We start from the raw sequence: 15,586 nt of genomic DNA on the forward strand, positions 1-15,586 counted from the left end.
TATATATTTATATATTTATATATTTATATTTCATCCGACCTAGATATGGACCAAAAGGTCTCCTGTCGGCATGCTCCACCTTTGTAATCCTTTGTAATGTGTGGATGATATTTTAATGCAGCCTGAAGGGATTTCTCCCCGTGTTCTCTTTTTCTGCATAAGGGGACAGAGAAGGGGGTTCGCTAATTAAATAAAGCAGCCTTGCTGTGGATGTGCTGTGTCTTGCTACATTGCTTCTGACGCAGGGCAGTGGGTGAGATGCTGGGATGACCTGTCATCCAGGAGGAGCCAAGAAAAGAGGAAGGGAGGGGTGGTGAGTGGGAGTGGAGTGTGTGGAGATGAAATGGGTGGAAGTGGATTTATGCCTTTGATTTTGGCGACCTCCCTTGTAAGGGGGAGAAAAAGCCCTTGGTGTATGTATGTTTGTATACTGACCTTGGTATCTACTTGATTATGTAGAAATGAAGGTGGCGTACCAGCTTCAAGTAAGTCCCGAGACACATCTGGTGAGACTACTGGAAGGAATGGAGTCCATCCTGTTGCTTGAGCCAGAACTTGATATCCAAGGTTGTATCTGCAACATGAAATTGAAGGCTATTGTTGATGGGCTGCCTGAAAACAGGTATGTTGAAACTTAGTTACCTCTTAGCATTGTGGCATCATAATACAAGTTTTACTTGAAACATTAGATGATTTTATTCAGCTGAGGAGCTATCACTGCATAGAATTCACTAATGTCAGGTGTTGTTATTCATCTGGAAGAACATCACCATACTGAATAGTTAAACAAGAAGATATAGTGTTACTGATAATTCCTCAGTGTGAAACTAATTCCTGCATATACTAGTGAGATATTTTTAGTGTATATGTTTAATTTTTAACCTATGAATACTTTACTTTGATGTCTCTACAATTCTAGGCTCACCAAGTTACTAAACAAAAAGAAGTTCCAGGAGGCAATGGAGTTCTGTAAGCAATTTGGTTTAGAAGTGGAGGATGTTTATAAAGCACAGGCCTTGTATGTGTGTGACCTGATAAACCCATGGCGGATGACTTCGGGGAATGTAACTTCAATCGATGTCCAGTTCAAGGAAGAAGAGTATGGGAAAAAGATAAGAATTTGTTTAAAACTTGTGTATAACATAGATGTGAGGAATGTGGGATATATTGAAGTACTTGTCAGCAAAGTGTTTACTCCAGATTTCTTTTTTTCGAACAGGCCAATAGAAGAACTTTTAAAGATTCTTAGCCAAATAAAAGATGTGGAGTTTGTTACTCGACTCTGTGTGGAAGCTCCTTTACCAGATATTCCTACCACAAAGCGGATTTTGAACTATGCAAAAGAAAGATTGGGCAGCGCAGATTTGGTGAGCAAAATAAAGTTAATGTTGTGTAGTCCTTGTCAGCTTAACTGTTGATAAATGACTATATTATTATATATGTGGGAGAATGAATAACATCCTGTAATAGCAAGGGGATAACAAAAGGGTTTGGATGTTGGAGATAGGACATGAACTTTTAGAGAAGTGGACCAAATACATACATAAACATACCAAAAGATATTTTCTTCCCTGTAAGACAGGTGGCTGAGTTGAAGCCTACACCCACACTATGACAATGCCATATCCATCCAATACTCAGTCATTGCCCCTTCCCATCTTAGCACCTTGTGGATGAAGAGTCCTACATGTCCTCCACTACACTGTTTAGGCCAAGTCACTACATTGAGACAATACTTCCAAAGTAGGGCCTAACAAATGGAGCTGATTTACTCCTGTAGCTTCATTTTATGAAAACCCCTTCCTCAGACAACCTCTCATGTATGGGGGAAGCCATTTTGCTATATAAATAGATAGGGGAGGAAGGGGGGGTTGTTCAGTTGTGGCAGTGGGATATGTGAGGAAAATGATTATGATGGGAGAAGAGAATGATTGGGCATTAGGAAAAAATGGGATGTTACATATCACATATTGCATCCATACCAAAACACACATGTTAATCACAAAACAAACACTCCAAGACACATATGGTAATCACAAAACAAACACTCCATACTGTGTCAGACACCCCCAGATATCAGCCGTACAGAGAAATACCTATCATTACAAGCAAGAACAACAATAGCGTGACTGCACTGAGGTACCATCCAGCTTTAAAACAATATCTGGCCATAGAAGCAAATTGCTTCAAATGCATCCCCCACACAGAAGACACCAAACATCTCGTCTTACATTATTCTACTCTAACCTTACCCAGATAACACTATATCTTTTTCTTTAGTAACTTTTGACTAAATCTGATGGCTGGTGTTGGTTATTTGGGAGCTGTGGGTTACCTGCAAGAGAGACCTGGGTCAATGGATTGATTACAAGTCATTAGTAAAAATAATTGTTTTAGTATACATGTATTTAATTTGAATATGTTCATTTTATTACCCAACTAATGTGAGTCCATATTTGTAGTCTGTTGAGGGACAGGGCTTCAACAATTTACTGCAAATACTCAGTGAGAACCTGTATCGTCTGCGCACTTTTGAAATTCTCTTCCCATCTTCTGAGATACAGCATTGGCTTATATTTGCGCAAAGGGACATGCTTGAAGAGTTCATGGAATATATTTCCCAGGTGGGTGGCTTGTATGTTGTCATTACCTTGCTATGATGCACAGTATTAAGTTGTACATTTGTATCTCTTAATTTCAATATAAACATCTGCATTTTAGTTCACATGCTATTTAAATCCCCATCTAGGGTATTGGCTGCATGTTGTTATGGCAAAGTAGCATGCAGTTGATACTTTAGGGTCTATATGGGGTGCCCCTAGGGACCAGAGCCACACATCATTATGTCTGTGATAGAGGAGGACTCTGCTCACAGAGAAATGATGAAACTTTTATTATACTGCTACTGTCCTTCCGTGATGCTGTCCCCCAACCCCTTGTTGCTGTCTGGTACCATTTATCTGAATTTCATTTACTTGCTTTGCCTACCCTGTGGTGGGGGAAAAGAATGCTGCCACCAAGTATTCCCACTTGGATCGTAAGAGATGAGAAAAACGGGATGGGGATTGGGACCAGGAATCCTTCTCCCTGTAGGCCCACAGGGGACATTCCTAAAAAAAGTAAAGGCATAAGAGAGTCTAGGAGTTTTCCAACCAGCACCCTAAGGTTTGGGTCTTTTAATGTGCGTGGATGTGGTACTGATGAGAGTAAAAGGGAAGAGATAGGTATGTTTGTGAGAAGAAAGATGGATGTGTTGGCTTTGAGTGAAACTAAGTTGAGAGGGAAGGGTGAGTGTGAGTTTGGGAGTGTAGTTGTGAGGTTCTCAGGAGTGAAGAGAGGGCAAGGGAGAGAAGGAGTGGCTATACTAGTAAGTGAAAAGATAGGTAAATGTGTAGTAGAGTGGAAGGAGGTTTCTTCAAGGTTAATGTGGATGAAGGTGAAACTGGGAAAGGAGATGTATTTACCTAGTTGTATCATGCGGGAAGGGAGCTATGCTCGTGGTGACCCGTCTTTGTATCTTTCAGCATCAAGTTTATTCTTAAAATCGTGAATAGTATTACCCACACTGTTTTTTCATCTAAGTTATTCCATATATCCAGCATTCTGTGTGGGAAGCTTATTCTTTTTCCTATCTCTTCTATAGTTGTCCTTTTTGAGTTTCTTTTCATGACCTCTTGTTTTTCCATTGTCATTTTTCGTAAATCTTTTCTGTCAAGGATTTCCATTCCTTTCATGATTCTATATATAGTCAGTAGATCACCTCTTTCTCTTGTATGCTCTAGTGTTGGTAGTTCTAATTTCGATAATCTTTGTATGTTAATTTGGAAAGAGCTGGTGCCAACTTTGTTGTTGCTCTCTGTATTATTTCTAGTTTCTTTATATTCTTTTTAGTACTGGGTGTCCATAGTGTCACTGCATATTCCAGTGTTGGTCTAATCAATGTGACGAATATTTTTTTTTTATCATTTCTTCAACCAAGTATTCAAATGCCACTTTCATTGACCTTAGTGGGTTGTATGTTTCACCTACTATTTTGTTTATATGTCTGTCCGGTGTCATGTCATTGCTGATTATCACTCCAAGGTCCCTTTCTGAGTGCACTTTTTTATTTCATTTTCACCAATTTTGTAATTTTTTGAAATTCTGTTTTTGCTTTTACCAAACTCCATTATGCTACACTTCTTGATATTAAAGTTCACCTCCCACTTTTGAGTTCATTTCCAGATTGTGTCCAGGTCTGATTGTAATGAGTCACAGTCCTCATTTGTTGATACTTTCTTTAATATTTTTGCATCATCTGCGAAGAAATTCATATAACATTCAACTCCATGGTTCATGTCGTTTACGTATATGGCAAACACGATTGGAGCCAGTACTGCTCTTGTGGAACACTAATTATCATTTCTTCCCATTTCGAGTATTTGTCTCTAATTACTCCCCTCATTTTTCTCCCAGTCAGGAAGTCTTCCATCCATTATAATAAATTACCTGCAATGCCACCTATTGATTAAAATTTTCCTATTAATTTTTTGTGCGGTACTTTGTCAAATGTCTTTTGTAGATCTAGATAGGCACAGTCTACCCATCCATCTCTCATCTATTATATCTATTAGTCTTGAATAGAAGCAGATTAGATTTGTTGTACATGATCTTGTCTAAATCCAAATTGGCTTGGGTCTAGTATATATTTTTCTTCCAAATGTTTAACCCATCTACTTTTAATCACTTTTTCACATATTGTATCTACTATGCTTGTTAGGGAGACCGGTCTGTAGTTAGTTGGATCTTCCTTACTTCCTCCTTTATATATTGGTACAATGTTTGCATTTTTCCAGTCATGTGGTACTTTTCCTTCTTTGAGCGGGTATTTTATTATAGTGTGCATTTTATCTGTTAGTTCCTCCACACATTCCTTCAGTATCCAATTTGCAATTCCATCCGGACCATGCAATTTTCTAACATCTAAGTTTTTAATTTGGTCACTGATTTCCTTTTTTGTTATGGTTATTTCCTTCATTTGGGGGGAATTCTGTTTTTCTATTCCTTCACAGTTAGGTGAGTTCTCAGTTGTGAAAACCGATTTGAAGTGGTTACTCATAATTTCTGCCATTTCTTCTTCTTTTGTGTATTCATGACTTCCTTGGCATAGTTTTTCTATTTGTTTGTTTTTCAGTTTACCATTCACATATCTGTAAAATAGCTTCGGCTGATCCTTACATTTTTCTATAATTTCCTTTCATAATTTCTTTTCCTTCCTGCATATTTTTACATAATCGTTTCTTAGTTTGATGTATGTTTGCCATTTGCTCTTTTTGTCTTTTTTCCATTTTTTCCATTTGTAAGTGCATATGGGCCTGGTAGTGAGAAGAGTGTAGAAGAAAGGGAGGCTTTTTGGATAGATTTAAATTAGTGCATAGAGGGATTAGGGAGAAACATCAATGTAGTAGTATTGGGAGACCTTAATGCTAGGGTAGGAAATGAACCAATTGATGGAGTGGTTGGGAAATGTGGAGTTCTAGGAAAGAATTGTAGTGGAGGGTTGATGGTGGACATGTCTTGAGAATTGATGATAGCAAATACAGTGTTTCGAAAGAAAGTCAAGTTTAAGTACACATGGGAGAGGGTGTTGGATGGAAGGGAGGTAGATAGAGCATTAATGGACTATGTAGTGGTAGATAGGAGTATAATAGGAAGAGTTAAGGATATACATGTTCTAAGGGGAGAGAATGGAGGAATATCAGATAATTTTTTGGTGGAAGGTAAGTTGAGAGTGGAGAATAGATGGAGAAAGAAGAAAGGGACAAAAGTTAGGGAGGTGCTTAGAGTGAACTCTTTAAATGAGAAGGAAAAGAAGGAGTACAAGACGAAGCTGAGAGAGGAGTGGGAGGGAGTGAAGGATAGAGTAGAACTAGGAGTGGAGGAGGAATGGGGATGGTTCAAGGAGGGAGTCACAAAGTGTGTAAAGATGGTGTGTGGAACAAAAAGGATGGGAGGAAATAGAAGGAAGCGTAGTGAGTGGTGGGATGAGGAAACAAAGAAGGTTGTAGAAGAGAAGAAGTGAGCTTTCACAGATTGGTTACAAAAAAGGATGAGGGAGTCACATGAGAGGTACAAAGAAAAGAAAAGAGAAGTAAAGCACAAGGTAAAGGAGGCAAAGAGGAGAGCAGATGTGAAATGGGGTAAGAGTATGACAGAAAATTTTGAAAGTAATAAAAAGATGTTTTGGAAAGAAATTAAGAGAGGAAGAGGAAGCGAATCAAGTAGAGAAGAAAAGGTAAAAGGTGCAGATGGAGAGATGATAATGGAAGAGAAGGCAGTAAGAGGAAGATGGCCAGAGTATTTTAGGGAGTTGCTAAATGTGAAGGAGGATAGGGAGGGAAAGATTGTTGCAGTGGGAAGGGCTAAGAAAATGAGAGTGATGAGTGAGGAAAATGGAGGAGAAATAAGGAAGGATGAATTGAAGGCAGTTGTTAACCTCTTCACTCTGGGGCACATCGCACGTCTGGAAGCATTAACTGCCCGACGTGCGATGTTGTGTCATAATAATCGCATTATAAAAAATAAAGTCAGTGCTTAATTGTTTGTTCTCTTTCACCCGTGAATTTTGATAACCATAGAAAATATGATGAAGCCAGTTTAGAGAGAATGGAGGTTACGTAGGTACGACTACAATAAATATAATCAAGACGCCGACGTCGGCATCATCGCGTACCCACTTGCTCCTCATGACGTCTACGTAGGCGTCACCGTATGGAAGTGGTTAAGGGGGGAAAAGCCCTTGGTATATAGATGTAGTTCAAAGTCAAGATTGTTCTTAATACTGATATTTCTCTTTTCTGATCTTCCTAATTGGACCCTGGTAAGTAGCAGCAGTAAATTAATGTAAAATTTTTGTTTGTATAGACTCAAAGAAAGCATGCAGTGCCAGTTTATAAAGGTATAGGTTGATAATTTGAATGTAAGAACTATAGAGGCATTAGAGGTAGTATATGAAGAAATAAGAAAATGATTTGAAATGATGAATAAAGAAGATTTTGAGGAAGAAGTATGAAGAACAGGAAGATTCAAGTTCTTGTGTGCAGCATCAGCTGCCATATGTAATTTGCATCACACTACTTGCATTATAAAATATAAAGTCACTACTGTATTATTCATTCTCTTTTACTCTGAGTAGTAATAAACACAAAATGTGATCAAACCAGTTCACAGAATCTGGGGATAATTCGTGTACAACTACAAAAATATATAATCAAGACACCGATGCCAGTATACTTGTGTACCCACTTGTGCCTCATGATGCCTACATAGGCATCATTGTACCAAAGTGTTTAAACAACATAAAAATGGAAGTACAGGAGTCCCTCAAATAACGCAGATTCGAATAACACGGATTCAATCATACACGGATTTTTATTTGAAAACCATCTCAAATGTAGAGAACCGTTTTAAAATTTGCGCAGAGTCGGGCACGCATACGCACACATGCGGCAACATCGCAAACATTTGTGGCGACTGCTTTCTATTTTACCATATACAATCGATCCTCATATAACGCGGTCATTATGTACACTGGGTACTGATACAGGAGGGAGGGAGGGGAGGAGAGGGGGAGTAGGGGTGGTAGGGGGTTAGCCAACAAGCTTTAGCTTGTCGCTTCCACCACCTGTGCCATGCTATCGTGAAATTTTACCACCCTAACCTGTTAAAGTGTAATGTTTCTTTCGTTTGGAACACAACTAATAAGTCTGATAATGACTGCGCTTGTTGTGTCTTAATTTCTCTTATGAGGTTCTTGTTGTTACTGGCAGTGGTGGTTTGGGAGATCAAAAACAGACATATACACGCTTACACACGTGTAGACACGTGTTAGGCAACCAGTGTGTGTTGTGAATGCGTGTGCGTGTACATACAAATACGAACACAGACACATGCACGTACATGCTTACTTGTACATGTGAACAGACACATACATGCACGCACACACACACACACACACACACACACACACACACACACACACACACATGCACACACGCCACACACACACACCACACACACATACATATGCCACATACACACACATATACCAACGCCACATACACACACACGTGTATACGCCACATACACACATGTATATATGCCACATACATACATGCATATATGCCACATACACATGTATATAAGCACAAACACATACATACATGCATATATGCCACATACACATGTATATAAGCACAAACACATACATACACCACAAATGCCACATACATACACCACATAAGGCGTGCACACACACACACACACATTTTACAAGAAAGAAAAATGAGAATAGTGATAAGAGACAAACACTCAAATTGGGATGAAGTAATAAGTGGTGTTCCACAAGGAACAGTTTTGGCCCCAATAATGTTTGCTATATATATATTAATGATATGGATGAAGTAATTGAAAGTTATATGAGCTTCTTTGCAGATGATGCATACATACATACATATACCAAGGCTTTTTCCCCCTTCCAAGGGAGGTAGCCAAAAAGGGAAAGGCATAAAAACACTCCCACCCATTTCATCCCTAAATACACTCCACACCCCTCCCACCCTCCCTCTCATCTGAGCACCTCCTGGATGACAGGTCATCCCTGCACCCTGCCCACCGCCCTGGGTCAGAAGCAGTGTCGCAAGACACAGCACATCCACAGCAAGGCCGCTTCATTTAATCGGCGACCCCCCCTCTCCGTCCCCCCTTGCATATAAGGAGAGGACGGGGAGAAATCCCTTCGGGCTGTGTCAAGATGATGCAAAACTATTAAAAAAAGTGAACACGAAAGAAGATTGTGAATCACTACAGAGTGATCTAAATAAAGTCTGGGAATGGAGTAGGAAGTGGGAGATGGAGTTCAATACTAAAAAGTGTAGTATAATGGAATTTGGAAAAAGCAAAAACAGAATAACAGGATCATATAAATTGGGAGAAGAAAGTATAAAAAAAAAAGTTGAAAATGAGAAGGACCTGGGAGTCATTGTTATGAATAATATGTCACCTGAGAAACAAATAAATAAGATTTTTGGTGAAACTTATAATTTAATAACAATCAAAGTGGCATTTACATACCTGGATGAAGAAATGGTGAAGAAAATACTAATCACTGATAAGACCAAGATTGGAATATGGAGCAACAATGTGGTCACCAAGTACAAAAAAAATGTATAAAAAAATTTGAAAGAATACAGAGCAAATACAAAATTGGCACCAACACTCTCAAAACTATCATATGAAGAGAGACTAGCAAAACTTGAGCTACAGACACTAGAGCAAAGAAGAAAGGAGATTTGATAGCTATTTACAGAATCATGAAAGGCATAGAAATTATTGATAGAGGATCTAATAAAATGGGATGATAGAAATACAAGAGGACATGGAAAGAAAATCAAGAAAGACAGCTATAGAAGAGATCTGAAAAAGAACAGCTTTCCTCACAGAGTAATAGACAATTGGAACAAGTTAGATGAGAAAGTAGTGTGTGCAAAAACAATACATGAATTTAAAAATAGTTTAGATAAAATGAGATATGAAGACAGGGCACCACGAGCATAAAATACAACTAGGTAAATACACACACGTACACATACACATACATACGGTTCTTGGTATTTAATATGGAATATCAGCATATGCGGATTTGGTCATACACGGTAATTTCAGGAACCTAACCCCCGCGTTATTTGAGGGACTCCTGTATGAGAAGTGATTAAACACGTAGAAACTGGAAATAAGAAAGGAGTCAAAGTGAAATGGAATGTCAAATTGGATATTAAAAGAGTAAAAAATAGTTAGTGGATAAAATACATCTGAGTGTGTGAAAGAAGGAAGTTGAAGATAAATGGGGGTAAAAGTAAGGTGATGAGATGTACAATGGTGAAAGTGGCAGCAGACAAGGGAGTATTAAGGGAGACTGGAGGAAGTGGATAGTTTTAGATATTTGGGTGGGAATGTGGCAGGAAACGGAGGAGTGGAAGTGGAGGTAGAATGTAGATTGAGAGAAGTGAGTACATGCCTTGGTGGATTAAAAAGTGTAATGAGAAATAGACATTTGGGAATGGATGCTAAGAGGAGGTTAAATGAAGAAAGTTGAAGATAAATGTGGGTAAAAGTAAGGTTATGAGATGTACAAGGGGAAAGAGTGACAGCAGGCTGGAAGTGAGTATTAAGGGAGGGAGACTGGAGGAAGTGGATAGTTTGATACTTGGGTGCAAATGTGGCAGGAAAGGGAGGAGTGGGGTTGGAGGTAGAATGTAGATTGAGAGAAGCGAGTAAATGCCTTGGTGGATTAAAAAGTGAAATGAGAAATAGATATTTGGGAATGAATGTTAAAACGAGATTGTATGAAGGAGTTATTGTGCTGACAGCACTGTATGGGGCAGACATGGAACATAAGAGAGGAAGAGAGAAGGAGTTTGAATGTGTTTGAGATGAGGTGTTACTAGGCTGGATAGAGTGAGAAATGATGAGGTGAGAAGGAGAACGGGGGTGGAAAGGGAGTTGGGAGATTGGGTTGATGAAAGAGTTTTAGGATGGTTTGGACACATGGAAAGAATGAGTGAAGAAAGACTAGTAAAACAGATGTGGAAGGCAGATATGGAAAGATTGAACATGAGATGGATGGATGGGTGAAAGGGGCTTTGGGGAAGAGGGGAATGTCTGTTGAGGAAGGATGGGTGAATGGAAAATGGTTGTGTATGGATGATGTGATCCATGAGGTGGAATGGATGGGGGTGGCGGGAGAGGGAGTATGTGTGAGAAAAATTTGATGCAGCCCGAAGGGATTTCTCCTTGTCTTCTCCTTTTCTGCATGAGGGGACAGAGAGGGGGTGTCGCCGATTTTGATGAAGCAGCCTTGCTGTGGATGTGCTGTGTCTTGCAACACTGCTTGTGACCCAGGACAGTGGACAAGATGCAGGGATGACCCATTATCAAGAGGTGCCAAGATAAGAGGGAGGGAAAGGGGTGGAGTGTGATTCGTGGTACTTGGATTTTGGCTTGGGTACCTCCCTTGTAAGAAGGAAAAAGCCCTTTGTATATATATATATAATTTTTATATATATATATATATATAGACATATAGATATCTATAGATATATATATCTATAGATATATATCTTTGTGACACTGCTTCTGACCCATGGCAGTGGGCGAGATGCAGGGTTGACCCATCATCCAGGAGGTGTCAAGATAAGAGGGTGGAGGGGAGTGGAGTGTGATTGGTTGATGGAATGGGTGGGAGGGTTTTTTATGCCTTTGTTTTTTTGCTACCTCCCTGATAAGGGGGGAAAAAGCCTTTGGTATATGTATGTTTGGAAGCTCAATGGCTGAGTGGGTTAGGGTGTCTTTACTTGTGGCGAAGGTCGAGGGGATGACGGTTCAAATCCTGCCACCGGCAAAGTTGAACCAAGGGCATGGTTCATTAAATTACATACTACAAAGCCCCTGTGAGGGGCACCGTCCTAGCCTTCTGGTAGGGGGTAGATTGTGACGTTAAACCATATCATCATCATCATCATCATGTATGTTTTTTGGCTACCTCCATGGGATGTTTTACACGATGGTTTTTGTAAAAGAAATATTGAGAGCTTGTGATCAGGATACTATACAGAATGAAAAAAAAAAAAATGGGTGTTGAAGTTGGAGAAGAACAAGTGCACACTGGGGATGAACTGGTAATATTACTCGGAAAGAAAAGAGATGCCATGGTTACAAAGTTTAGAAAGTAAGAAGAACATAAGAATGGAAGAGACTGCAAGAAACCTTAACCTTTTGAATATGATGATGCCTATGTATGCATCATGAGCCATGAGTTGGGTATATAAGGATGCTGATGTTGGCTTCATGATTATATTTATTTTGTAATTGTAGCTGAGTGACCCCCGTAGTCTGTGAACAGGCTTGATCATGTTTTCTGTGACATTATATTTATTCAGGGTGAAAGAGAATGAGTATAACAGCAGTAACTTTATATTTTGTAATGTGCAGGGATGACCCGTCATCTAGGAGGTGCTAAGATGGGAGGGAGGGTGGAGGCGTGTGGAGTGTTTTCAGGGATGAAATGGGTGGGAATGATTTTATGCCTTTTCCTTTTTGGCTACCTCCCTAGTAAGGGGGAAAAAGCCTTGGTATATGTATGTATGTATGTAATGTGCATATTGTGGTGCATCATCATATATCAAACCTGATGTGCACATGAATATTGACTTGTATTGAAAAGGTCAAGGCCTATACGAGGAAGTTCCTCGTTCCTTACTACCTATCATCTTTATTCATAATGTTATCTAATCTTCTCTTAAAACAACCAATAGTTTCAGTACTTACTACGTGGTTACTAAGTCTATTCCATTTGCTAACCACTCTATTGGTAAACCAAATTTTACCTATTTCCTTTTTAAACTTAAATTTGTTCCATCTTAACCTATTTCCATGAGTCCTACCATGATGTCTTAATATGATAACATTGCCTGGAGGGACAGGTGTGATGGTCGTGGAGTGTGGAAATGCTTGCTCCTGTGCTTTTTCACCACAGTTTCTGGTTAATAGCACAAATTGGGAGGAGAATGTTCACCATTATTGTTAAGTTTATTGATTTGTTTAACCAGTTATTATGAGTTCAGGTGTTTTCCCATTTTATTAGTTGTAAATTATTTTACAGGGTCACTTGAACCTGGCGTCTACAGTATGGCACCGACATCAGTACGAGTTTAACAGCCGTGTAACTGAGAGTTGTGTTGCATCCATTCTCAATGCCATACCCTTGGTCAAGGCATCAGTTCTTTGTTCATGGCTTCCACACAATGTGTTGGCTGACTTGGTCAAATTCTGCCCAGATGCTATTGAAACCATTGCCCAGTGGGCTGATGAACGAGTGAAGTAAGTACTTCCCATGCTCACCTGGGAATGGATGGAAAGAGGAGATTGTATGCAGGGGTAATTGTGCTGATGGGTTTGTATTGGGCAGAGACATGGAATTTAAGAGAGGCAGCAAAGAAAAGTTTGAATGTGTTTTAGATGAAATGTCTGAGAAGTAAGGTGGGGGTTACTTTGTTGGACAGAGTGAGAAACTAGGAGCTGAGTGGGAGTGGAAAAGGAGATGACAGATAGTTGATGAAAAAGTATTGGGATGGTTTGGACACATGGAAAGAATGAGTGAAGAATCCATAGCAAGGCTGTTTCATTTAATCGAGGAAAAAAAAAAAAAAAAAAAAAAAATTGTCCCCTCATGCAGAAAAAGAGAAGACTGTTAGAAATCCCTTCAGGCTGTGTCAAAGTATTGTTCACACATACTCCCTCACCCCACCTCCCATCCCCCACCCACTCCCTTCCATGCATCACAGCATCCATACACACATACAGTGGACACGGTCGAAGCAGGACATACCGTAACGAATGCTCTGAGCTGCTAGTTAGCGATTCACAAATGAATGAATTTCAAAGCAGACCTGGTTGTTTACATAGATAAAGTGAAAATGAAAGCTTGTTGGGACCAAAATGTAAACATCTTTGTATCTCTACTTTTTTTTATTATTATTATTTTTCATTGTTCTTTATATATATATATATATATATATATATATATATATATATATATATATATATATATATATATATATATATATATATATATATATATATATACTGTATTTTTCGGACTATAGGCCGCACCGTTATATGACCCACACCCCCTTACACCTTTGTGAAAATCCACACAAGACCTGCACCACTGTATGACCCACAGTCATATGGCGTGCGCGGCAGTGTAGATCTGACGATGTATACTACCCATGCATGGGTGGCCACAGGCACAGCTCACGGCGGTTGTTGTTACGGCTGGCCGTTGACATGGTGATCAAAGTAATTTCAAAGCTGAGGCTTTTTCTAAATTTTCTGTTTCATCAGTGCTTATGTGATTTATAAAAAAAGATATATGTTTTCCGATATTGGCAGGTTTCTTGGTGATATCTTGCTTTTCAGGATTCATCACACGTCAAAGGCCGACACGTACGTACACAACCTCACAATTTGGTTTCTGAAGCTACCACTAGATGTAGTGGTAGCTTCGATGAAAGAGGGGTGATCTCAAAAGTGTGCAACTGATCTTATGATGCCTTTGGGATGGGTCGAAGACGCGGCATTGCGATTCATGGTCATGATACCAGTATTCCTCCAGTCCTATTTATTTCTGATTGTGATGAAAATGAAGAATAACCAACAAATTATATTTCAATATATTTTATTGCACATATATATATATTACAAAGAATCTTAATAAATTTGTGTAAATAATGCCATAAAACCCTGTTTGATTGTTTACCGGTAATTAATCAATCAATTGGTTTATAAATGCCATACAAAGACTGGTAATTAATTATTAAACCAAACAATTTCCAATGGTTAGTTTTCAATAGAATAGAACAATAATAGAGCACATTACTGAACTGTTATGAACAGAGTCAATGGAGCACATCGTTATTAGAAAAAAAAAACACAGTCAGTGATCACAGACGACAGGCAATGTTTATGAAGGTGTATCATCGCTCATGAATCCATCGAATTCCTCATCCTCTGTATTGTCATGGAAGAGGTTGTGGTATAGATTGGCCAATTCTGATGCAGTGACCTCATCCGTTTCCATTTCGATTTTGGATTCGTCTGATTCCTTTTCCGAGTCGTAGCGTGCATCGAACATTGCAGGATGGCACATTTCTGATTTACAGAAACCGTTCTGAATAGTCTATTTAATTTTCTTCCATGCTTGAACGACTCACATGTAATGCACAAATTTAGCATTAACCCCTTCCATACGGGGCCGCACACGTAGGCGTCATGGGGAGCGAGTGTATTCGCGAGGCTGCCATATCGGCGTCTTGATTATATTTATTGTAGTCGCCCCTCCATAATGACATTCTTTCTAATTCTTTTGTAATCGCATTTTCTATGGTTATCAAAATTCACGGGTGAAGAGAGAACGATCGATATAAGCGGTGACTATATTTTATGATGCGAGTATTATTACGACACGTCGTACGGCTGGCATTGGCTGCTGCCACCGAGATCTAAGTCCATGACGCCTACGTGTGCAGCACCGTATGGAAGGGGTTAAGGAATCAGGTACAGTTTGTAATTTGTAACTGCGAAAATGGCTGCTCACTTGTTTTTGTTTGATCGCGACACACGATGTTGGTGTTGGTACCAGTCAGTGTTGTATTGTATGTTCATGCTGTTTAGTTAGGCTTGTTTTATTTGTGATAATGCCTTTATTAATAACAAGAGCATGTAAAGCGGGTAAGATACTGACAAATCCTACCTTCTCTGTCGTTTGTCTCGATCGTGCGCGCTGTATTATGACATTAATCAACTTTCATACGACGAACCCGGTCAGTCCCCCTGCAAATCCCCGATCTGAGAGGGCACCCAGCTAAACTAATCGTTCAATTTTTTTTTTGACTGCGTAAGAGGGCAATTTCTAACCAGAATCCACAGATGACCCGCACCTTTATATCACCCGCCTCCCCGAATTTGGCCCCTTTCTGAGGCAAAAAGC

General features: G+C 39.4%; 1 protein-coding gene across 1 annotated transcript in view; it reads left to right on the forward strand.

Moving 5' to 3' along the window:
* The window catches only part of LOC143023169 (kinetochore-associated protein 1-like), a 182,299-nt gene that overhangs the window by 56,808 nt on the left and 109,905 nt on the right, over positions 1 to 15,586 (forward strand). Inside the window, exons 8-12 of the mRNA XM_076181690.1 lie at positions 460 to 622; positions 920 to 1,099; positions 1,220 to 1,367; positions 2,463 to 2,624; positions 12,698 to 12,915. Coding sequence (XP_076037805.1) covers positions 460 to 622; positions 920 to 1,099; positions 1,220 to 1,367; positions 2,463 to 2,624; positions 12,698 to 12,915 — 871 coding nt within the window. The remainder of the gene's footprint in view (positions 1 to 459; positions 623 to 919; positions 1,100 to 1,219; positions 1,368 to 2,462; positions 2,625 to 12,697; positions 12,916 to 15,586) is intronic.

Source organism: Oratosquilla oratoria, unplaced genomic scaffold, assembly GCF_046742065.1.
Source record: "Oratosquilla oratoria isolate Oo_2021 unplaced genomic scaffold, ASM4674206v1 SCAFFOLD45, whole genome shotgun sequence".
NCBI lineage: Eukaryota > Metazoa > Arthropoda > Malacostraca > Stomatopoda > Squillidae > Oratosquilla > Oratosquilla oratoria.